At 48.8% G+C, this 24,060-nt stretch overlaps 2 protein-coding genes across 2 annotated transcripts in view; one reads left to right on the top strand and one right to left on the bottom strand.

Moving 5' to 3' along the window:
- LOC148595533 (adenylate cyclase type 10-like) overlaps positions 1 to 24,060 on the top strand; it is a 253,341-nt gene that overhangs the window by 85,276 nt on the left and 144,005 nt on the right.
- LOC148595540 (transmembrane protein 209-like) lies at positions 7,064 to 15,086 on the bottom strand. The gene is made up of 15 exons (XM_088520367.1): positions 14,950 to 15,086; positions 14,766 to 14,824; positions 13,974 to 14,105; positions 13,413 to 13,559; positions 13,231 to 13,319; positions 12,648 to 12,849; positions 12,059 to 12,228; positions 11,493 to 11,564; positions 10,734 to 10,830; positions 9,663 to 9,851; positions 9,112 to 9,197; positions 8,433 to 8,547; positions 8,235 to 8,332; positions 7,427 to 7,500; positions 7,064 to 7,115 (listed from the first exon to the last, which is right to left on the bottom strand). The coding sequence occupies exons 1-15, from the start codon at positions 15,084 to 15,086 to the stop codon at positions 7,064 to 7,066; spliced, it is 1,719 nt and encodes a 572-aa protein (XP_088376493.1).

Below are 24,060 nucleotides of genomic sequence, written 5' to 3'. Positions count from 1 at the left end.
TTGCCCTGGTGCAACCAGGCCTCGGGCCAGGACCCAGTACCTTGAGCTTGCACTCAAGAAGGTGCCCGTCCATGGCTGCACAACAATAAATGCCTGCCAGAAGAGGAAAGCTATGGGAGATGCCAGGATGGAGCCCCCAGCAGTTCCTGTGTACAGCGCCCCCTTCCAGACAGGAGCCCTTCTGGCTGTCCCTGACAACCCCTGCCACATTCAACTCAAAGGATTAAAAGGAAGGCACTCTACATAAGTCAACAGAAACCTTGAGTTTTCTTGCCATGTATGCAAAGTAGATATAAATATAAAATACTGTACTGAGCAGTTCAAGGATAAAGAATGATCATGGTCTGTTCTGCTTGGTCTAATGATGTTTCCTCCTGTGCTACCAAGATGCAGGGGACTTCTGTTTTACTTACTTTTAAAGAAGGTGATTCTTCCTTATCCTGCCACATGACTGCAGGGCACTGCACACAGCAACCATTGGGAGTAGCAGCCAAGATGAAGGGAGGCAAGAGCAAGAGCTTGGGGCATCCACTGAGGCAGCTCTGCTGAAAACAAAATGCCCAGGAATCAGCCCTTTGCCACAGGAGCTCAAGGCTGCCTGTCTCGCACCATCTCCCATGCCGAACTGTTTTTGTGCTCCGCATGTGTGAGGACTCTCAGCACTCTTGCAAAGAGCACTGCTCAAGCAAGGGAGACCACTCCAAGAGTGACAAGCCAGAGAACGTAGGCTGAAGGAAAAGCTGGAAGGTGTTAGGAAAAATCTTCATGTCATTTTCCTTAACAGGGTCCACCTCCAGCTTTCTGCTTTATCCCAAAGATACAACGTGCTTCTCTATAAGATGATCTTCTCAGTATTCCAGCTCTAGGTGGGGGCCTCCTCAGAGGGAAATTCCCAATGGAAATTCCCCTGTACATTTAAAGCCCTGCAGGTTAACTTCTTTCCCATTCTCCACCGATTGGTTGTAGCAATGACTGGCCCATGCCAGGCCATTGCCCACTCCTGACCTTGGTGGGGTGGCCATGGTGCTTCTAGGAGATAGGCCTGACTGCTCTTCTTGCCTTCTCCCCCGCAGAATGGCTGCTGCTCACTGAGGCAGGCAGGGCTTGAGGGCCAGTCTCCACCAGGCCCCAGATGCAACCGCAGGGCTTTGAAAAATCTGCTTGCGGGGCTGCTGTGGGCCAAGCAAGCTCCCGTGCCCATGGCAGACGAGCCTGCCATATGTTGGCCAAGGAAGATGGTTGACTGAGAGTCATTCTTTCATTTCAGAGCACTTCTGGCTGGTGTATGCACAGTCAGCCTTACCTCCCCCTGAGAATGCAGCCATCAGGACTCTTATTAATGGTTAATACCTGAGTGGGGGAAGAAATCAGGGAGCTACCCACCAGGATCAGATATGTCACTGGTGGTTAACACCTGAATAGGGCTATGTGTGAACAGTCAGGTTGAGCTGGGGAAGGAGCACACTGGTTGCTCTCTGCCCCGTGACTATAGTCAAGTCATCTTATAGTCACAGAGAGGTGCTACAGTCACCTCTTGGCTCCGTGCCATAAATAGAGTATTGATAATTTTTGCACTTACAGGTCCATGGCAAGTAAACATTTTTAACAAAGTATTGCTATTATGTACAAATTTGTACCTTTTGGGTGGTTGAATTAGGGTTATTTGTTTTGTCATACCCCGCACTTTTATATACAAAATATATGTAACATAGCTTATAGATTATAAGTAATAAACCTAATAGCACTAGAGTTAGTAAAATGAATACAGCATTTCCATCAGTCGTCCTGCACGCTGCTGCAAGAGAAAATAAACTTGTTTCGGTGGGGTGAGGTGGAACAGGTTAACCCATTTAAAATGAAGAAAAATCCATCATGCCCTAATTCTCTGTGTTTTGCACCACTGCTATCAGTAGCTTCCCAGGCAAGTGGGCCATGAGCTTTACTCAGAGTCTTAGACACAGTGCCGATGGATGGTAAATTGACCACCACAGGCTGTCCAGCTGTAATGTTGTTGGACATCCTTTTTTACCTGTAGGTTGAGCATTAAGCTCAGCTTTCACAAAGAATGCTGGGCTTACAGGCCTTTCAGTAGGCCCATAACTATTATTTAATTGAGGGAGTACTTTGGGAAGTTGTCTGTCCCATTGAGCCTTGTGTGGGTTGAGGCTCTTTTTTAACAAAGTTCTAACCCTTTAGCCCTGGGTCTTAGGTCCTAGTCCTTTAGAACTCAGCCATAGCCCCAAGCCCTTTTTCTTTTAGCTCTAGTCCTTTAGTGCTGACTCTTCAGCATTTAACCCTAGCATTAGTTCTTTAATCCTGGCCCTTGAATTCCAGCAATTGAACCACAGCGCTTTAGCCTTAGCCATTTAGTCCTAGCCCTTTGACCCTAGAACTTTAGCCCTTTGATTCTAGCTTTTTAGCTCTAAAGGCTCCCCATTCAGCACTAAAGCCCTTCAGCCCTAAAGCCCTAAAAATTACTAGATTCTCATTGAATGTATCCATCTTTAAAGGGGTTCTGCATGTGAGCAAGCTGCATGGCTGCTCATAGCTGCAGTGGGAAGTGAATGTGTCTTGTCTTGCATGCCATGGCATATGCAAACCTCTCTGGTAAAGGAAGAGCTGAGCTGGGCACTGAACGCAAGTCTCCGTCCATGTACTCCATGGGGCAGTTTCCTCCAGGGGCTGCAGGTGAAATCTGGAAATGTCCCATCTTTGCTGGAGCTTCCCTTCCCTCCTTTCAGAAGATAGGAGCAAAGTGCCCACAGTTTCTAGCAACACTTGGAAAGCCAAAGGAATGCAGTGCTTAGTCTGTGCCGAGAATTCAGGTTAGAGGGGCTGAGACAGCTGCGCTTGCAACCAAATAAAGGTGGAGAGGGAATAGTTGCAGGGAATCAGCGTAGCCTCTCTCATCTTTGCAGAAATCAAGAAATCAGAGACACGGAGGGCTCCAGTTGTGCCTTGGGTTCATAGCCTTGAAGAGCCTCCAGCCCATCGTGACCTGTTTTGGCAGAGCCGTTTCGGCAAAGCGTAGGAAGGGGAGAAACCTCTGCCACTGACTGTGGCAGACGTGCTGCATGGCCAAAATCGCTTTGTGTGCCCCTCCTGCTGGCAATAACCTTGACCTGTCTGCAAAACCTTTGTCCAGAGCAGAGCAGACGAAAGGGAAGCAGATAGAGAGCACGCTGTCCTTGTGCTGCCCATGGGAGTGAGAGATTTAGGCGCGGGAGGGCAGAACGGTGCCTCTCTTGGTGCCATCTCCGTGCTGTGCTGGAGGCAGCTTTCCTGCTCTCAACAGAGAAGTGGGTGGTGGCAGGGGGACGAGGAAGAGGAGACCCGACCTGCGCAAGCTTGGCTTCCTGCAATAACGCTGCGAGGCTGCAGAATGGAGAGGCCTCTCATTTAGGTCCTTTCACCATTTTGGAGCTCTCGTTTGGATGGTATTCCCAGTGCCTTGACTCATGGCAGCTCTATGAGGCCCTTTTGGGACTGGAATCAACAGATCCTCTTCTGACACCAGCTTGAGAAATCCTACCTATACCCAAGCATCATTGCAGTGTTCTTTTCATCTAACAAGGCTGCTATTTAAACAGTCTAACCTTAATTTTAAAAATTAATGCAATTCTGATTAATTTAATCCTGACATATAGAAATCAGTTCTGATATTACAATTCTACCCCTTCTAGTAAGAGTATGTTTTTGTCCTTTGCAGAGTTGGAGATGGACTGTCATTGAATGAAGATCCACTAAGTCTAGTCGCTCCACTAGTAACTAGTGTTTTGTGTAATGCTTTTCAGGGCATTTTCTTCTCATTTATGCTCTCATATAATTCACTTTAATCCTCATTGTCATTTGAGCATAGTGTAAAGAGTGGCTTAATTATTCAACTGGAATACCATTCTTCTAGGTGTGGTGGAACATCCCTGTAGCCTCCTCCTCCTTCCCCCAAGAGCTTTCCTAGGAGCAGTTTTTACGTAGCCGACAGCCGAGAAGGAACACACACAAGAATGTAACTTGAAAACAACACCAGTCATTTTATTTAGAAAACATAAAGGACTACCTGGAAAGGGAGGGGAATGAAAAAAAAGAGTTTTCTGCAGGTCGCTGAGGCAGCATGATGTACAGCAGGAACAGCATTGCTACTGTATATTAATACTGTGATAATCAGAGCCAAACAAAACAAGACACACACAAAAAAAGGAAAGAAAACAGAGTAGCACTGGCTGACATCACCCCCAACTACCACCAAACAGGAGTGTTGTGCATCTACCCATAGTGTCATTGCTCTGACTAGAAAATGGGACTGAACATGGGAAAGTACAAGAAACCTCATCATTTCAAGACCCTTCAGCCCTAAAGCCCTAGGACTTTATCCTGAGCCTTTAATCCCTGTCTTACACTGTTTAGCCCAAACTCCTAACTCTTTATTCTTCTTTATTCCTATCCTTTTAGCCCCAAGCTGTAGCCCTAGCCCTTTCATCCTAGCCCTTTCCCACTGCTTCTTTCATCTTAGCCTATGGGGATCACAGAGGAGCAGGAACAGCCCTGCAGCCCCTTTTAAGTCCTGGGTTTTGGTATTTTCACAACCTTCTCACCCGGGGAGCCAATAACCCAGTGACCAATCCCTGGGAAGGGCACTCCCTAATCTTCTACAGGTGACCTTTATATCCCCACATCTCCTTACCTTCACCAGGTGATCCTTATTAACCTTTCCTCATAACTATTCCCATAATTATTGGCCTCAGAAAATCCTTTATCCACCAAGCAAGCAGATAATTGTTTTCATCCTTGGCCATAACAACCTTTAATCTATATATTCCCATACCCACCTTTTTGCCCTTCATTCCTGTCCTAGCCCTTTAGGCCTAGGCCCTAGCCCTTTAGCCCTAGAGCTTTTTAACACCAGCCTTCAGCCGTGGTCTTTTAGTTGCAAATCTAGTGCCCTAAGCCCCTTAGCCCTGGGCCTTTGGCCCTAAGATCTTGTTAACCTTAGCCCTTTACCCATTCCCTACAGCCCTTTACCACAAGGTCTTTTTCCCTAAGCACTACCCCTTTAGCCCCAAGGCCTTTTCCCTGTAATCATAAGCTCTTTAGTCCTAAGTCCTTTAGCCCTCACACTTTTGCCCTAAGACCTTCAGGGCTAACTCTTAGCCCTTTAAGCCTAGCCCTTTAAACCTGAGTCCTAGCCCTTTAGCGCTGGCCCTAAGCCCCTTAGCCCTAAACCCATTTAGTCCCAAGTGCTATCCCTTTAATCCCAGCCATTTAAAGCTAGCGTTGAATGGTACCCTTTCAAGTCTAACCCTATAGCTTTTTAGGCATTTAATCCTAGCCCTGTAGCTCTAAGCCCTAGCTTTTTATACCTGGAGCATTTAGCCCTTTCCCTTTAGCCCCAGCCCTTTAATCTTTGCCCTTTAGCCCTATAGCTTGCTATCACTAGCCCTCTAACCCTAAGACCCAACCATTCAGCCCTAGCCCTTTAGCCCTTGGTCCTTTAACTGTTGCCCTTTAATCCTCAACACTAGCACTTTAGCCCAAACCTCTTTAGCCCTAATCTCTTTAGCCCTAGTCCTGTAGTCATAAACCCTTTTATCCCACCTCCTGAATACTGGCTTTTGAACCCAAACCCTCAGCCGTTTGGCCCTTCAACCCAAGCCCTTTAGCCCCCACTCTTTATCCCCACTGTTTTTGCCCTGAGCTCTAGCCCTTCGGCCCTATCTCTTTAGGGAAGCATCTACTTCAATGAAGGCAACAAAACACCACCTCTATCTTTATTTGAAATGAGACACCACACAAACACCTTTATTTGAAATGAGACACCACACAAACATCTTTATTTGAAATGAGACACGCACTCCAACACCTTTTCCATCTTTATTGCTCAAAGGAACGTACAACCGTGCCATTCTCGCAACCTATTTCGCAAATCTAAACTTACCCTATAGACTTAGGAGGATCCTATAGGGATGCTATAAGGCCTAGGGCTCTGAGCCTAAAGGGCTAAAGGGCTGACGCCTACGGGGCTAGGGCGAAGGGCTTGGCTGAAGGGCTAGGGCTGGAAGGCTGAGGCCTATAGGGCTTAGGATCTTCCTTTCCATTTGGGCCCCCAACTTCTGCACCTGCAAAACCAAAAAACAGGTCAGTTAGCATGCGTGTTCCTTTTTAATGTAAAGCCAAACAACCCCCCAGGGTGCATCAGCGGGACATCCCCCTCAACAGCCGCCTCTGCAGCCTCACCACTACTACTCACAGCCCCCGGCACACACTCTGTCTTCCTGCTCTAATGGACAAAGGCCACCGGATTCCCAGAGGGCACCTGGGAACGGGGTAACCGAGCGCCTCCAAAACCTCCCTGCTTAGAAAACCCCAGCTCCAGAACGGAGCTCCCTGCAGGCGCTGGAGACGATCGACACCTCGCAGAGCAGCCAGGACAGAGGGAAAAGCCCAGACTGAGGTTAAAAAAAAAAGATCTATTCCTTACCTTATTTCTAATGCTTAAACAATTCTAAATGCTATCTACAATCTGGAAAAGAAAAAAAAAAAGTCATTGCACACAAAGTTAGACCAAACAACCCGCAACACCCGTCCATCCCCACAGCATCACAGCCAGCAGCACTCTACCTTCCTGCTCTAAGGGGCAAACACCACCAGATTTGCAGAGAGCACCCGTGAACGGGCTGACCAAGCGCCTCCGAAAACCGCCCTGCCTAGAAAACCCAGTTCCAGGACCCAGCTCCGTGCAGACACGTTCAGTACCAAAAGCAGCTAAAGCGCAACTGCCCACCAAAGCCGAGCATCATTCCTACTATATGTACCACCTGCTTCCAGCATTTGTTACATAAGAGTGTATTGGCATGGTGGGGAACACCCCAAACGACAACCAAAGATCAATCAGTCAAACAAGCAAACAAAATGTTTAACCCCAACCTAAACCCTAACCCAACCCTAACCCTAAACCCTAATTCTCCAATGGTTTTTGCTCCAAGGCAAAAAGGATAATGATGCTGCTCGGTTCTTCTTGTCTGGGAAGAGGGATCACTCCTCTGCCAACCTGTGGTCCCGCTCGTCACTATCCAAAAATCCACAGCACGTTGACTCCTGAAGCACCGAGACTGACGCGCCTGCAAAAAGAACACCACAGTCACAAACCAGCGGCAAGTTAAAGCTCCTGTTTACACCCCATCTTCCTTACAAAGAAAACTTCTTCATCGGCAGCTGGCACAAGACCAAGGAGAAACCTAAAACCTTTCCCGCGTGCTCACGCTCACCCAACTGACACAGTCCTACAGAACGGCTGCCCTTACTTAAAACGCCAGCAGGATTTTAATCCCGTCATCACCGTCCCACGGAGCAGCCTCGCGGCACCTCAGCACCCAAAGCTGCTGCTCAGCTCTTGCCGGCAGCGCGAGGGCACCCACGGGGCGACACTTACCCGAGCATGCCCGATTCCCTGGTCTTGATGATGTAGAGGAACAGGAGCAATGCGTGGAGCAGGTTGTTTCTGCCCTGAATGCATGGGAAGAGAGAAGACTTTGGGAGCGACTGCAGGGACAAGCACTCACGCCACTATCTTAGAGAGAATGTCTTATGCAAACCAACGGGCACATCCTGCCCTTAGCTTAGCCACAGCTGTACAGCTTTTCCTTCAAATCTTTTGGCAAGGTACGTATGCAGGGGGTGTGCACCATAATAGAAAAGGTTTAATAACCTGAGATGAGGAAAGACTATAATAGAAACCTCAAAAAATGGTACAACAGCCTGGGGGATTGCCTCAATATTTACCTCTCACCTAGACAAACATCAGAAAAAAATGATTTTTGAGGAGTTTTTTTGATGGCAACCATCCTCAAATACTCAGGAGTTCTTATGGCATTTTTCTGAAATTGGCGACCAAGTCACAACCCAGGGCTCAAGAGAGTATTAAAACGTGCAGGAAAAATCTGGTAGCTTGGCATTGAGACGAGATGGTTCCCTCCACAAACTCCTAGAAGGAAGCTTCCGGCTTGTTGGCATTCAGGAATAACAGCTCACATCAGAGCTTACAGAAATTAGGATCTTAGAAGAAGTCATGAGAAAATGCACAGGAAGCTGCTTTCTGCACTGAGCCAGCCTAAATCTAAACATAGATGTGGCTAGTTACAATAAATAAATAAATAAATAAATAAATAGAACAAAAAACAAACCCAAATCAGTTCTGCTGAACATTTCCTGTCAGCAGAACACACCTAACATGCTCCTACCTCCTGCACATTGTAGACGTGGCCGTGGTAGATGACCTGGTAGTGTGGTGGGTTGATGCTGCTCTGGTAGATGCAGAAGAGCTTCTCATCCGTCAGGTCTGGGAATGAAGGTCAGAAAAGAAAAGAGGGATTTTAAGGGTGCCCATGGGATGCAAGGGGCAAACAGCAGCTAAAGCAGCAGCCCAAGAATGCCAGTACCTGGTTCATGGGGTGTCTGGACGAAGTGCTGGGCAGTGAAGGTTTTGCCATCGGGATATTGGATGTTCCATGGCAGCCTGGAGTCCAGGTAGGTGCAGAAGATGTGCATAAGGATCTGTGCAAACAAACCCAAAATTCACTTGAATGCCGTCAGAAAGACCGAGGAACCAAAGGCTACAACGCAGCAGCAACTCTCTTGCCATAATCTCAGGCATGAGAACAAACACAGGACACAGTCAACCACATGACTGATTTCATGCTAGTTTAATTGGTTTAATGCCTTTTTTCTTTCTTTCTTTCTTTCTTTCTTTTTTTCAATGCTGGTTTTCCTTCAAATATAGGCTAAGAGGGACAGTGTAAAGATTGTTTTCCACTCCCTGGCTTATCCTGCAGTCTCTCTTTTAACTATTTCAGGTGAATTATCTCAGGCTGCTGCCCTCACAGTTACCTGTGGGACATCTCACAGGAGTCTAAAGAAGAGGCTTCCCCCAGACTAACACACACAAGGGCATTTTTGTGATCTGCACCACGTCTAGGCCCCTTTGCATTATTCAAAACTGCGATTCTGAGGATAAGCAAGGCAAAGAGGATTTGGACTTCTTGCAGCCACCCACAAATGCCTCATCCTGAAAGACGAGCAGCTTTAGGAAGTTTTACCAAGGCATCTTTGAAAACTTACAGCGGAGTCGGTGGGCAAGTCAGCTCCCCACTGCCGGCCTCTGAAATCCCCTCCTCTGCCCCAGCGGAAGCTTCCCTGGGAGAGCTCTGGAAACAACAACACCTATTCAGGTACTGGCGGTGGAAGGTGCAAGAAAAATCTATTTTGCACTAGCTTTGGGAACCCCACACCTCTGTGTGCATTGCCAGGGTACCACATTCACTGGGAGGGAGAACTGAACTCATTAAATGCTTGTATATATTATATATACTCAAGGCAGTTGAGTTTACAAGGGAAGTTTTATTCCTAATTAACAAACGGATTGAATAGGACACTTCTTGCCCCGCTGTGAGTGAAATGAGAAATAAAACCTAAAATCAGTCCCGGGCCCACACCACCACATTGCTACGAGCAGAGAAAGCTGTCAAAACACTCAGCGCTGCTCCTTGCAAAGCAGCTCTCTGCCCTGCTGGGACTGCAGCCCGAGCGTCTCCACTGACGGGGCATCTGGCACCACCAGTGCTTGACCCAGCTCAGCGAAACGCTCCCGAGTCTCCAAGGGGAGCACGTACCTTTGATCCGTTGAACCAGGTACTCCTGGTTGGCTGTGACGCCCAGGTACCGCGTGATGGTGAGCAGGCTCTGCTGAATGGCTGTGGCTTCAGCCAGCGCTGCCTGTTTCATGCTGTTTGGGCTGACCCTTGCGCGGAAGAAGAGCCAGCGCGTCACCTGCACCCACGACTCGAACGGGATCAGCCGCCCTGCCAAGGGGTCAACAAACGCACTGTTACAAAGAGGAACTGCCTCCTCTGCTCTAACTACTTGCTAAGCTCAGAGCTCAAGCTCACACCTTAGGCAGTGCCCCACACGCTCCCTGCCCGGCCCCATGGAGCACTCACTGCCTCCCTCCCAGCACAGAGCAGGGCTGGGCAGGCACAAAACCCTCCCTTGAAGGCTGCCTGGCGTAAGGAAGGAGAAACAGAGAGGGGCTGGAAAGGGAAGAATCAAAAGGAATTTTTAATAGAGAGCAGCAGAGGAACAGGGAGGTGCACAAGAGGCCAGCAACGGGTCAGTTCTTCACAGGCATCACAAGGGATGCGGGTCTCGGCAGAGACTACAAACCGGAGCACAAAAAAGCAGCCCGTGTTGAAATGCAGCGAATCAAACCCTGCTCTGGGGGAAGGGGACGTCTGTGTGAGCTGCCCATGGAAGGGGCCCCTTCAGACTTGGCCTGGGAAACTGCTGTTGCAATTTCAGCTCAGGGAAACGGAAAAACAAACAAACAAAATACCCCCTAAACCTAAAAACACCCAGAACAAACCCAAAAAAACAAAGCCACCACCAATAAAAAACAAAATTATCCCCAACAAAAACACCATTTCTTCCTACCCCCGACCAAGACCATTTCTTCTAATGCTCAGAGCTCTCTCAAATCCACCTCAGATTGCCCTGCTCAACCCCATCAGCATGACAAAAATCTACTACCAAGACCTTAAAGATGCTACATAACAGACAGGAAGAGCTCAGAGACAGCTCTCCTCATAACACAGAATCGTTTTTGGACACTTGAATTTCCACATATCTTAGGAATAACCTTTCCAGGAAAACACAATGCAACCCCACGGCTCCTCCTATCATCCTACCTCCGCTCGGCATTGCGGGGTACCCCATTCTTCTCAGCTGAGCGCTCACAGACTCCATCTCTTGGACAAGGGGCTCTAGAATTGTCTGCAAAATCCACTAGCAAAGAGAAATGCAAGCAGTGAAAAGGTTAGAAGCAACAAGGTGCTCAGGAAGCTGCTAAAGGACACCATCTCAGATCTCAAGAATCTTTACTGTTCAACCCCCCCACTCCTTTTAAAACAAACAAACAAACAAACATGCAATTGTATTTCCTTTGCTACAATGACTCCTGCTCCCAAGACTAAAATGTTCTTTTTTTTGTTTGTTTTCATTTCTTTCTTTATTATGCTCCTCGAGACTGTCAGGAAAAGCCACTGCGCTGGCATTTTCCATGCTTTACTTGAGCCCAGGAGAAGGAGGTTGAAAGTCAGGAGGGAAAAAAGCAGTTTGGAAATCTGCATTTCAGAAAGAAAAAAAAGCAGTCTTATCACATGCAGTGTGCATTAAGATATATTTGTCTCCATTCAAAGGTGGGTGAACTTTACAACCAGAAGGTTTGCAGAATACACAACACCCAGGTCAGCCAGGGCATAAGTTGAGGTGGGAAATTTGTTTTACTCCTCCTTTGGTACTAGCATGCTCTTTGAATCTCCATGGCCAAGCCCACCCTCATCCCCAACAGTCCCAAAGATCAAAGTCTCTTAGAGATGAGGCCCTTCTCCACCCGGCCGCACCTCTTCGAGCAGCACGAACAGGCCGTCTATGGGCACAGGACTTACCCTTCGGAGCCGATCGGTCCAGAAATCCAGGGCATCCAGCTGCCACCCATGCGCCAGCACCCTTGACCAAACCTACACAAACAACACAGTCATTATCCACCTACAGAGAGAAACCTGAGAGAAAAACAAAGGAGCTTTTAGGGCCTACGATGGTTTTGGAGCCCAACCACAGCCCACAGGGCAAACTGCAGATGTTCCAGAGCCCTCACACATCTCCTGGCTGCAGCATGGGGAGCCCTCAGCACCTGGCCATACTGCACTCCTACTCTCTCCTCACAGGACACCACGTGTCACCCAAGGCCACAGTCACTGTCTGGAGCTCCCGGCTCTCACAGGACAAAACTGGGGCAGAGGTACAGGACACATGAAAGAGGTACTTGAAGAAGCAGCTTTCTTAGATTAAGGGATGAGATCAAGACATGGATCCAATTTAATTAAAGCTCCCTTAACCCTATCCCTTTGAATGAGACTTTGTCCAGACACAAGTGTAAAGGAGTGTGATGGAGATCATGGCCAACCCTTTGGAGGAGCTCTATGCTTCTGGGCTCCTCTGGTGCTGAACTTACCTCTCCGCCAGCCTGTGGCACGTCCAGACGACCTTCCTCCCTGCGGCCCAGGGGACACCATGACACCTGGTACTGGAACCTCCGCAGCACCTTGGCCTGCTCCACCAGCAAACGTGTCAGGTTGCAAAACGCTGGGCAGCCGAATGGGGAGCTGCTGTAAACTGAATTTGCTGAAATGACATTCAAGGCACGCACAATTAGTACAAGCAGGAGGACAAGAATCACGCAATAGGGCAGGCAATAACTGCACAGATTCAACTCTGACTGGAAAGATGAGCTCACGAATTATGGTAAGGGAGGAGAATTTTCTGAAGTCCCTGAGGCACCGAGATGTGGAGAATTTACAAAATTCTGCCTCCTGTCTCAATTACTGCCTAGAAGACTAAAGTGGTCAGCAGCCACCTTGACCACATCTAGGGGGAATACCATAGCAGGGACGTCATTTTATTTACTAGCACTTCAGGAGCTCTCTCCCTTTCCCAAAATCCCTTCCAGCTATTCTCACCCACAACTCTCTCCAATAACGACTAATTAAACCTACATCCTCTCCTCACCCATCCTTTCAGGCCAAGCAAAGGGATTTCTTTACCCATCTGACGGCTGCGCTCTTTCTCCTCTTCCCTTTGCAGGTATCTTTGCAGGGACTTCTGGTCTGTGATCTCCTCCTCTTGGCTCCGGAGGAAACGAGGCCGAACTGGTGAAGGGCAGTGACGGCTCCTGAGCTCACTTCTCACTGCTTCAATACTCACATCAATGGAAGAAGCCGCAGGAGAAGGGCTGAAGCTGGGAAGCTTGGGCAAACAGAAGCAGACACTTGTGTCATATGAGGAAGATAAGACTTCCACTTTGATTTTACAAACTGCAGGAATCAATTGACTCAACAGATGAATTTATGGTTCTGGAGTTTGCTGCTATTAAGCCTAGTCTGAATCAGGGGAATTGGTTTTCTACTCCTCAGCATTTACATTTGCATTCCCCATTCAGGCTTTTTGTCTGAAACCCACCAACTCCTCCAAAACAAATAAATTAACTCTAGGGAAAGGACGAATCCTGGAAGGGCGAATGTGCAAAGGGAGCAGACAGCTGCCGGGCACCTCCAGCAGCTCAGGGCCCAGCACGAGCACACGAGGAGCCAAGCCAAGGCGCTCCCTCGCAGCCAGCACCGTCCTTACCTGGATGCAGCTGCTGCTGGGCCGGGAGCTCAGAGAACTGCTGGAAGAGGCTCTGCTGGCGGGCAGAGCCGGCAGCTGAGGGTCACAGTCTGGGGCAGGAGCCGAGGCCAAGCTGGGACGGGAGCTCAGAGAACTGCTGGAAGAGGCTCTGCTGGCGGGCAGAGCCAGCAGCTCAGGGTCACAGTCTGGGGCAGGAGCCGAGGCCAAGCTGGGACGGGCCCCGCGGGGGCGGCCTGGGCTGTAGCTCAGCACGTTCTGGCCCTGCATCGCAGCCCCACACCAAGGGACTCTCCTCGCTGACAGCTGCTGCACTGGAGCTATCGGCACCGCTGCAAGAAGCACAAAAACACAGTGAGCCCTGCACATGCAGCAGCCTCCAACTCCCCTGCTTCCTCTGAATCCACACTGCAAAACACAGACACGCAGCTTGCCCTGAAGGAAATTCAATGGTGCTAAAAAGCCCTCTTCCCAGCTCCACGGGGAGGCCACAAATTCCTTCTCCAGTTTCACAGAGAGTCTCTCCAGCTGCCCTTTAACAGGCTGCTGTCCCCTCCTTTGTTAGGGCTTCTTCCCTCTTCAGTTCTCCCCTCAATCCTTCACCAATTTTGCACTACTACTTTAAATTTTAACATGCTGCAGGGAAATTGTCTGACTGCTGTGTTCAGACAAAGAAGCTGAGAATTGTACTTGACCAAGACACCAACTGCAAAGAACACAGATAAACACGCGTTTATACTACCTACCTGAGTTCTGCATCCCCAGAAGGACCTGCTGCCTCTGAGTCATGATCAGGTTGGTTGGTGCCCTCGTGTATTTGAAATACAGCCAGAGATCAAACACGGCATTCAGGCTGAACAGAGACACAAGTGCAAGTTCTAGAATAAAGAAAAAAAGGTTTTATCATGCTAGATGGCATGACCATGAGTAATAACTTATTGTTAATATTAAAAAACAGGTTAAAAATGCATAAAAAACTGCTCCTGTAAGTGCTAGTCTGAGGACAGAGATAAGGCTTCTTCATGGGTTCTTTTTATTCAAGAACCAGTTGAGACAAATCTCCTTTCTACATTAAAATTCATTTATGTGGCTAAAATTCATTTATGGGGCTTTAATGCTTATTTGCAAAAGTGCAAGGTATTTTCCAGGGAGAACACAAATCTCTACAAGGAAGTTTCACGCTCTTTAGCAAGGCTCTTCCATCAAACCTTCTGTCTCTCATATCTGCATTTGCCTCACTCCTCCTCCTTTCCATCCTCCAAGGGGATTTGATACAGCTCTTTTGGAGTCTACTCCATTGAAAGGAACTTTCATGACCTGGAAATGTCACACAGCCCCACAACAGGGCCGCCAAGAGACTCTTCCTTGTCACTACAGTGAGGAAATTCCCATAGCTCCAACAGGGGTAAAAGAAAGTAAAATGAAGTTCTGCCTTTTTTTTTTTTTAAGCTGTCTTTAAAACAACTTCCCCAGGAAGAAAACAGAAGTGTGAAATATTCCCTCCTCCCAAAACACATTGACGGGCAGCGACAACTCACCAATGAAGCAGAGTGGCCAGAAGGGGATATTGTAATACGTGCTGAGAAGTTTTCCAGTCCTGGTAAGGAAATACAATAAAACAGGAAAAGTTACCAGCGGGCAGTAATGGGGTTCTGGGAAGTACCGAGGCCTGCACAAGGCAGGATGTTTTCTGTAACGCAGTCACATTCGCAGCCAACATACATGTCCACGCAGATCATGCCGGCAGTGCAGATATTGAGGAGCCCCCAGGCCCAGAGCACCTTCCGCTCTCCAGCCTCTCTCCTCATCCTCATGCTCCTGTCAAGGAGGGCACCTGCCGAAAGCCCTGGGGCTGCCATGGTCTGCGGCAAGAGGGAGACAAACACCCCACAGTTTAGAGAGCCACATCCTGGCTCAGCACCACGCTGAGGAGAACAGCAAGAACCAAGAGCAACCTGGACAGAAGGACTTCACCTGAGGAGCTCCCGGTCCCGATTCCCGAGCGGGGAGCAGGGCTTTTGGCCAGCAACACTCTCCTGCAAAGCCTGTGAGCGCCGTCACCCTCTCCAGGGAGAGCACGTCCGTTTTCCCCAACGGGCTGCAGGGCACAGGGCCCCCTTCCCATTCCGAGGGCACTTTTGAAAACCAACATTCCGCAGGGGGCCCAGGCAGCGCTGCCTTCCCCTTTCCTGCTCAACATCCCCCCGCTCCGGGAGGCCCCGCGAGCGACACGTCCCGCCTGCACCGCTGCCTCCTGCCCCCTCTGCACCTCCACGTCCCGCCTCGGCGCCCCACAAATTACACACGACGCCCCCGACGACGGGGACTTTTCCTGAGCCTCCCGGCCCCACGAGGCCCTCCCGAGCCTCCTGCCAAGCCCCCGACGGCTTAAAAACGCCTCGAGTTCCCCAATGCCAAACTGGAACATAAACCTGTAAAAGTGACTTCAGCGAAATAATGGGGCTTTGAGGGGGAAAAAAGGGGAAAAAACAGCTAAGGATGAGGGGGAAATGGAATAAGGAGGCTGAAAAATAGAGGGGGAAGGAAAGAGAAAAGCTGAGAGAAAATCAAGGAAAAAGCTAAAACAAGGAAAAATGAAGGAAAAAATATAAAAGAGGAAAAAAACATGAAAAAAGATAAAAGGGAGAGCCAAAGAGAAAACTAAAAGAGAGAGAGAAAGGAAAGAAAAAAAGATGAAAGGGGGCAAAGAATGAAGGAAAACATAAGTTAAAGAGGGAAAAAAATAATGAAAACAGTTAAAAGGGGTAAAAGCAAAGGAGAAAATGTAAAAGGGGAAATATAGGAAAAAAAGGATAAAATGTATGAAAACAAACAAAAGATTAAAGGGGGACAATGAAAGAAGAAAGCTTAAAAAGGAGAGAATGAAAAGATAAAAATGCAAAAAAAAAAAAAAATAAGGGGGAGAAAAAAGAGAAAAACAAACGACGGGATAGGGTGGGATAGGATGGGACGGAACAGGATGGGCTGGACCGGGACAGGACAGGACGGGGTCCCCCCGCAGCCGCCGCCCTCACGCAGCCCGTCCCGTCCCGTCCTGTCCCGCGGGCAGCGGCGCCCGGGCTCGCGCTGCCCTCGCTGCCCGCGGCACCCGCGCCACGGCCACGGCCACGGCCCTGCCTCCCGCGCCCGCCGCGCGCACGGAAAAGGCCCAGGGCGGCGGGGGACGAGGGGCCGCAGGCAGCGTCCCCAGGAGGGCCGGGACCCGGCCCCAGGACAGGCTCAGGCCAGGTTCACGCTGCGGACGACTCCCAGGAGGGTGTCTGCTCCCGGCAGCGCCAGCGACACGGCTCTGGGATCCCTCCGCAGGGGCTATCGGCTCTCTGGCCAGCCGGGCACCGCTGCCAATTCCAGCGCAGCGAGACCGGCCCTCCCCGCAAGACCTCCCGCTTCCCCGTCTCGGCCTTGGGAGCAGCCCCCAGCGTTTCCGCACGGGCACAGCTGGTGCCAGGGGGCACTTCCAGCTGTTAACTCTTTCCTTCACAGAATCACAGAATCCTTAAGGTTGGACGGGACCTCCAGGGATCATCTAGTCCAAACCCTGCACACGCAGGGTCACCCAGAGCACGTGGCACAGGGCTGCGTCCAGGCGGCCCCTGGAGATCTCCAGAGACGGAGACTCCACAGCCTCTCCGGGCAGCCTGTTCCCGTGCTCCGTCACCCTCACTGCTAATACGTTTTTCCTTAAGTTCCTGCGGAACTTTCGCTGTTTCAGTTTGCGGCCGTTTCCTCTCGCTCTGTCGGTGCCACCGCTGGGCAGAGGCCGCCCCCTCCCCCCGCCGCCCCCCGCGCCCCAGGAGCGGCGCCACCACGTGGGGGGGGGGGTGCGCGCATGCGCAGTGCGCTCTGCCGCGCTCGCTGCTGCCCCCGCGTGTCGGGGCGGAGGCGCTGCAGGAGCGGGGCGCGTGCGCGTGCGCAGTGCGGTCGGCGGCCCCTTGTGGCGCGCGGCGCATGCGCGGCGGGCGGCAGGTGCGCGGCGGCGGCGGGAGCGCGCGGGAAGGGCGCGGGGGGGCGGCGCTCGCGGCCCGTGGGGCGGCCGCGGCCGCGTCCTGCCGGCGGGGGCAGCGCCGCGCGGAGGCGGCGGCGGGGCCGGGGGGCCGGGGCGCGGGGCCGGCCTGCCCGTGTGCGGGGTGTCCCGGGAGGGCTGCGCGCGGGGCCGGGGCGGGGGGAGGCCGGGGAGCAGCGAGAGGGGGGGCGGCGGCGGGGGAGGACGTGGCCCCGGCGCTCAGCGTCCTTGGGCCGGGCGGCTCCTGCCGCTGCAGAGCGCTGGGGGCTGGTGACAGGAACCCGAGCCCTCGTTGGGGTGGGTTTGCAGGGCAGCTCCGCGGAGGGGCCGCGCTGCAGAGAAGCGGCCGGGGCGTCGCGATGCCGTCGCTGCTGCTGCTGGTGTCGGGATCTGGGAGCTGCTGCCTTTGTAGAGGTGTTGATTGAGCAGACATTGGAAACGGAGCAATGTATTAGCTGGTAAAGTGTCTTTCGTGGACGTGTTCATGTTCATTTGTGATCCCCAAATGCAGAGGACGGAAGCGTGTCCGAAGAGGATGTCCTGTGTGCAGCGGGTGGGAGCGTTTCTGCCGTTGCCGTTGCCCTGGGCTCAGTGCGGGCTCAGGGCCGACCTGTGGGCAGCCCCAGTGGAGCGGAGTGAGCTCGGCCGTGGGGCCACAAAAGTGGCCACCAAAGTAAGTTTGCTCCAGCAGAGAACGGGGCTGACACAGATCCGAGCAGCAGCTCCGTGGTCAACAGGGCTGTTTTTTCCCAGTACAAACTGGGAAAACCTGTAACGGCTTTGGTGGTGTAAGACTTTGGGAGGGGAAGATTTTTTTGGAAGGAAAATGATTTTGGCAGAGGTAAAAAAAATAGGGGTGGATGCGTGATTTTTTCATAGGCTGAAAAGATTTGGAGGGAAAAAAATCAGAAGGAAATGTGGGGATAAACATTCGTTTTTTAATAGGAATGTTTTTTGAGGGAATGTTGGAACTGGGAATGGGAAAATGTTTTGGGCAAGATTTTCTTGGGGGATGTTGAGAGATAATTATTTTATGGGGGGGAAGTTATTGGGGAAGAATAACTTTCCAGTTGGAGAAGTTGGGGGAAGAATTTTGGTAGGGATAAATAATACAGGCTCTATAAATAATACTTTGAAGCAAACTTATTCTTTTAGAGATTGTAGTTTTTTTGGCTTTGTTTGATATTTGCGACATCTAAAGCAGGCTCCGCTTAAGTGAATGTAGCAAAATAACTTTGGAGAAATATATAACTCTCCTTAGAAGTTATTGTTATGTACTCGGAGCCTATCTGAATTTGGGGATTTTTTTTTCCCTTTGGGATCACTGTTTTCAAAGGGAAGCTAGTAACTGCTGTTCTTCTTGTGGCCCAAATAAAAATAAAAGCTTTCTGGTGGTTCTTTCCAGTAGTAGTAAGATAGCGTTATGTTCTTACTGAAATGATTGGAATTGTTGGAATGAGTGTCCGGGCAGTGACATTAAGGAGGAGACCCAAATGTGTGATCTGCTGAAAGGGCTGGGGAGCAGCATTGCTCTGGTGGGCAAGTAGATAATATTTTCAGTATGGAGTTAGTGGAAGAAGTTCCCTGTCCTTGTCCGTGAATTAGTAAGTCCCATCTCTCAGAAATTCTAGTTAAGAAAAAGGCAATGAAGACCTTCAAGTTTGGATATCCTTCCTTTAGTAGATCCAGATGTTACTTTGAAGGAAAAAGTAGAAAAAATACCAATGCTTTCTCTTGCCAAGCTGGCTCAAGCTGCAACGTTTAAATAGCCATGTTGAGGGTGTTAGTAATCTTAGTGCCTTGAGTCACTTTGTTTCTCCTTTACAGAGCTCCTATAGCCTGCAGTAAATTCTGCTGGGAGGATCCGTCGGGGAGATTTCCTACAGAAGGGATGAGGGCAGACGGCTTTGGGAACGGGAGGAATGCGCCGTTGTGGCCTGCTCAGTGCCAGGATGCAGCTGGGTCCTTCGCTAGCGGCGTTTTCATTTCCGCATGTCCCAGTCTGAGCTGCTCCTGCTGATGCCAAAAGCAGTGGTGCAGGTGGAGCGCCGCCAGCTCAGCAGGGCCGGTGAAGCAAAGAGCAGGAGAGAGCAGGTGAGAGCCGGGCCCGGCTCCGTGGGGGTCAGGCCCCAGCCCACGGGGAGGTGGTTCTTCCAGGGCTGCAGTGGGCATGGGAGGCAGGGGCTCCCCTGAGAGTGGGCCAAAGACTGGGATGTGTGAATTTTGGAGAATCTCTTGGCGAAAGTCATCTCTGTTTTCCTGTTAAGGTAAGGTGTAAAATGGGTGCATGCTTTGGGAAGAGCTCCTGTTAGTGTATTTGGTGAGGGGGCTTAATTTCCCTGCCTAGCCGAGGCGTCCGGCCTCGGGGAATTCTGTGTGCGTGGGCGAGCTGAGCTCAGCACTTAGTGCCCAGCGTGGCCTGCAGCGGTGCCGGCAGGCTGGAGTTAATGCTCCGCTTCCCCAGATTTCCTAGATTAGGCCTAGATTTGCTGTAATGCAGGACTCTTCCCTTTTCTTAATGGGCAGTCTTGACCTCAGATCAGCCTGGGAAGCTGAGCCAACACTCGCTTGCCCTGGTGTGAGAGTCAAAATCCCAAAAACGTAACCTGCAGAGCCAGCTAGAGGAGAAACACAAGGGCAGGGAAAAAGCAAAGAAGGAGGGGAGCAAAAATGGACATTTTCAGTATGTGCTCTCTCAAGCTTCCCAGAAGCTACTTTCAGGCATCATTCCTGTAATTTCTCAGCTTCACTCCTTTTGCATAAGATTTATTTATTTATTTATTTAAAGCCATCCTATTCTCGAAGATCCCTATAGACCAATCTTGTCAATCTATGGCAGCAGCCAGCTAAGCTAGAGATCAAGTCAAGGCAAGGTGAGAGCTGCCTGTTTCCTTCACTATCCTTTTTTCTTATTTGCCTTTGTCATATTAAGTTAGAAACCAAGAATGGTGTAAATTGTTCGCCAGTTGAATGTACCGATAATATACCAGTAGGAGTCTATAAGACTGCCTATAAGAAAGATTTTTAATGCTCAAGTTATTCTTCAATTAAAACAGGCAAAATCAAATGATATTTTACTTTTAATGAAATATATTCAAACAATGCATATAGAAGCTACAGAGAGAAGATGCAGATATTCTGCATGGTACACAAATGCTTGGACATACCTTAAAGATAAAGATGACATGACAGCTCAAACTGGCATACAGAGATTGCACAGTTGGACGTTCAGCATCAACAGGCACTGTGTCCCATGCCATGCACAATAGCAGCATGATACACGTTCTTTATTGGTTTTAATGTGGTTCCATTTTCAAAAAATGCATATGTGTATCTTATTCTCAGTTGTTTTTAAGAATATTTCTGTTAATTTTTTTTTTTTTTTTTTTTGACTTCTGGATTGTAGAGGTGTCCACCTCCATGCCGGGAGCCTCGGGCACAGATGGCAGCAGCATCTCGGGGCAGGGAGAGGCCGGAGGGGCCAGGGAACCTCAGCACGTGCTGGCTGCAGGCGAAAGGAAAGTGAATCTCTTATATATATATATATATATATATATATATGTATATGTTGTGTATACGTGTGTGTGTGTAATTGTTAGGGGTAGCATCGCTTTCCCGTCCCCACGAGTCCGAGATTGCAGCAGTTCCCCCACGTCTGTCAGTGCGGAGGGCAGTTCGGGAGGGCCCAGACCCACCACCCCTGGCCTTTAACAAACTGGCCCAGAATTAAAGATTTAGGAGGGAAAAAAACCTTACAAATCCAAAAACCATTTCTGTTTACACCTACAGAGAGCTGAGAGGACCTCTTCAGTTAATACGCACTCACAGGGTCAGTTTTAGCATTTAGCTTAGGTATTAGTTTTAGCTCCTACCCCGCATTCTTCCTGCATTGCTGTGTTTCTACTCGCTGTTTTTAGCAGGATTATGGGATTTTGAGGTCAGACACCCAACTCTGCTACTGTTCCCAGGGGTAGGAAAAAAAAAAAAAGGTGACTTGTAGGAAGTGTCACTCCCCAGTAGCATCACATGAGGGAAGACCACTGATATTTACTCACTTATACACATACACTTTTAAAACACCATAGTTATAGTCTCCTGCTGAGAGCGGCAGCCCAAAAATGTTGAACCAAAGCTTTGAGGACCCAAAGTTTTATCAGAAGATTGTTTCTGGGTCTGCCTTTCCCACCCTGACCCTTTTTTTTCAATGTAAAAAGTTTCCCTGTTACCACAGAATGAGCCAACTGCGACTCCCTGGTGAAAGATGCATTTAAGATGTCAGTATTTCAACGTCATCTTCAAGGGATAAGCAATGCATTTTTACTTCAGTAATTTTTTCCTTCTTCTCTCCCAGGAGGTGCAAGGAAAATTTCCTGGTGCCCACTGGTGCAAGCATGTCCAGGCCCATGGCTTTCACACACCAAGCACTAACAGACAAGAATTCTGTTCACGTAGCTTACAGGCATCTACTTTAGAAATCTGGACATTTTATTTTGCACGTTTAAGTGAAGCCTGGACAAAGCCTGCATCTGTAACACATCCAAGAAAACAACTGAGATATAGTCTCAGTAATAGGCTTGTTTTTTCTTTTCTCTTAAGATGCAGACAGACCAATCTCGTCAATCTTTGGCAACAGCCAGCTAAGTTGGAGATCAAGCTGCCAAGGCAAGGTGAGAGCTTCCTGTATTCTTCACTGTACATTTTTCTTGTTTGCCTTAGTTATGTAGCTGATAAACCAAGAAGGGGGTAAACTGTCCCATGAGGTATTTAATATAATAAAGTAGAAATGAAGTGTTCTGAAGAGCACATTATGAAGCACTGTAGAGGTTTCTAATTATTTTCTTCATTTCCTGATAATAAAAAATATATACATCAATAAGCACAAATAGAAGTTTAAGAACCTGATAGTTTATTTCTTCACACAAAGTTAAAGAATCTGTAAATACATCCAACTGTTGGTGATATTTAGCAAGAACATGTGCTAAAAGCATCACAGTGCTGCTATATTTTCTGTAGTTTCAGAGACATCCCTATGTGTCCAGAAGAGTAGAGGATACAGAGCCTGGAGCAACAGTTGTTTCAGCAGGTAGGAAGAGATCCTCCCTGAGAAAGCACAACTAAAAGCTGAGAAAGTTACTTTGTGACTGCTCAATAATTAATTTATCTTTGATACTTGCCCAGAGCACTCAGAAGAAGAGAGAACTGTACTTAAAGCTAAAGGGAAAGGGAGAAAATAAAGAAATCCAGGCACATTTAATGTGAGCATTCCAATATTAAGTTGCAGAAGCCCACAAGTCCTGGGATAACATAAATATTTTCCCTTCTCAAGCTAGTATGTGGCATTATATGAGATGAGAAGGGAGTGTTTGTCAGGCATGACCTCCCTGAATCCAGAACATCCTGATTCCTGCAGAGTGAGAACAGAGCGTCCATTCTAACTCTAAATCTGATGTGAAAGAAGAGGTTTAGATACCAGTGCCTAAGCAAAGAGGCTCCCTCTTTTCAAGGTGAACTGCAGAGGCACCAAGAATTGTATCTGTTCTCACACACAAGCGCCTCGGGGACGAGTGGCCTCATGGCTCTTTGGATCTGAGGTCTCCATTTCCAACATACCTAAACCAAATCAACACTGGGATTGCCTGGCTTGGGTGATGGGTGCCTCCTGAAGACATTTGCTGACTGCTGACAACTCCTAAATCCTCTTTTACAGGGAAAGGACAGAGAACCTGAATAATTCCTGTAAAATTCCTGTATAAATACCTCAAGGGAGGGAGTGCAGAGGACGGGGATGGTCTCTTTTCAGTGGTGGCCACTGATAGGACTAGAGGAAATGGCCGGAAACTGAAACATCAAAAATTCCATAGGAACTTAAGGAAAAATTTCTTAACAGTGAGGGTGACAGAGCACTGGAACAGGCTGCCCAGAGAGGTTGTGGAGTCTCCTTCTCTGGAGATCTTCAAAACCCGCTTGGATGCAGTCCTGCGCCACGTGCTTTAGGTGTCCCTGCGTATGCAGGGGGGTTGGACTAGATGATCTCTAGAGGTCCCTTCCAACCCTAAGCATTCTATGATTCTATGATTCTATGAAACCTGCCCAGGCAGAAACCTCCCTTTATATCAAATTGGAGACACTTGAACTTCTAAGTTCAGAAGAGATGATTGGGAAACTAAAGAAAAATCTCCAACTCTTCTTATGCTTTATAATTATTTTAAAGCTGTTGAAGAAAGGAAGGACTTAAGTATTCCCGTGTTTGCCTGCTTGTAGGGGAAGAAAGAGGGATTAAGAGACTGAGAAGAGCACCCTCCTTTCATGGTCCCCCCCATCCCTAAGGAGAGAAAGAAAGAAAGAAGGGAAAAAAAGAGCCAGAAAAGCTATTCACAGCCTCCTCTTGAAGGAGTTGTGCGGGTAGAACCATTGTCTTCAAGTCCAATCTTTTTTTTTTCTCCTGCTGAAACTGCAAACAATTATGCCAAATATAACAATAGTTTTCCAATATGGATAAATGTTTTTCAGATGGGAATGAGTAAGTCTTATAACATGACAACTAAGCACTAAAGCAATTAATATGAAATAAGCATGATGTCCAGAGTGCATGCGGACTGTGTAACAGTGATAATGTGCTATATATAACCCTTAGAACCATTATAAAACATATATAAAATTTACCATAGAGCTTAGATTTGTCATAATCATTCCGGTGCTGGTAAATGCACTGACTGAGGAGAGCATGTATTTTTTCCAGGTAAAAGATGTTGAAGTTCCCTGTTAGCTTAGTGACACCATCCAGCAGGTGCTGAAAACAAAATGGAGAC

The sequence above is a fragment of the Tinamus guttatus genome, unplaced genomic scaffold, assembly GCF_059628265.1.
Source record: "Tinamus guttatus ecotype Peru unplaced genomic scaffold, ASM5962826v1 Tinamus_guttatus_pri_ptg000087l, whole genome shotgun sequence".
In the NCBI taxonomy this organism is placed as follows: Eukaryota; Metazoa; Chordata; class Aves; order Tinamiformes; family Tinamidae; genus Tinamus; species Tinamus guttatus.
Note: the sequence above shows the minus strand (reverse complement) of the source record. Positions and strands in the feature narration are given on the sequence as shown.

What these genes read in the sequence shown, in the direction of transcription:
- LOC148595540 (XM_088520367.1), bottom strand. Translation starts at nt 15,086, where the DNA reads ATGGCAGCCCCAGGGCTTTCGGCAGGTGCCCTCCTTGACAGGAGCATG. An exon ending in CCTGGTTCAACGGATCAAAG is followed by an intron (nt 9,198 to 9,662) that starts GTACGTGCTCCC and finishes TGTTGTTTCCAG; the next exon opens with AGCTCTCCCAGGGAAGCTTC. An exon ending in ACGTCTACAATGTGCAGGAG is followed by an intron (nt 7,501 to 8,234) that starts GTAGGAGCATGT and finishes CCATGCATTCAG; the next exon opens with GGCAGAAACAACCTGCTCCA.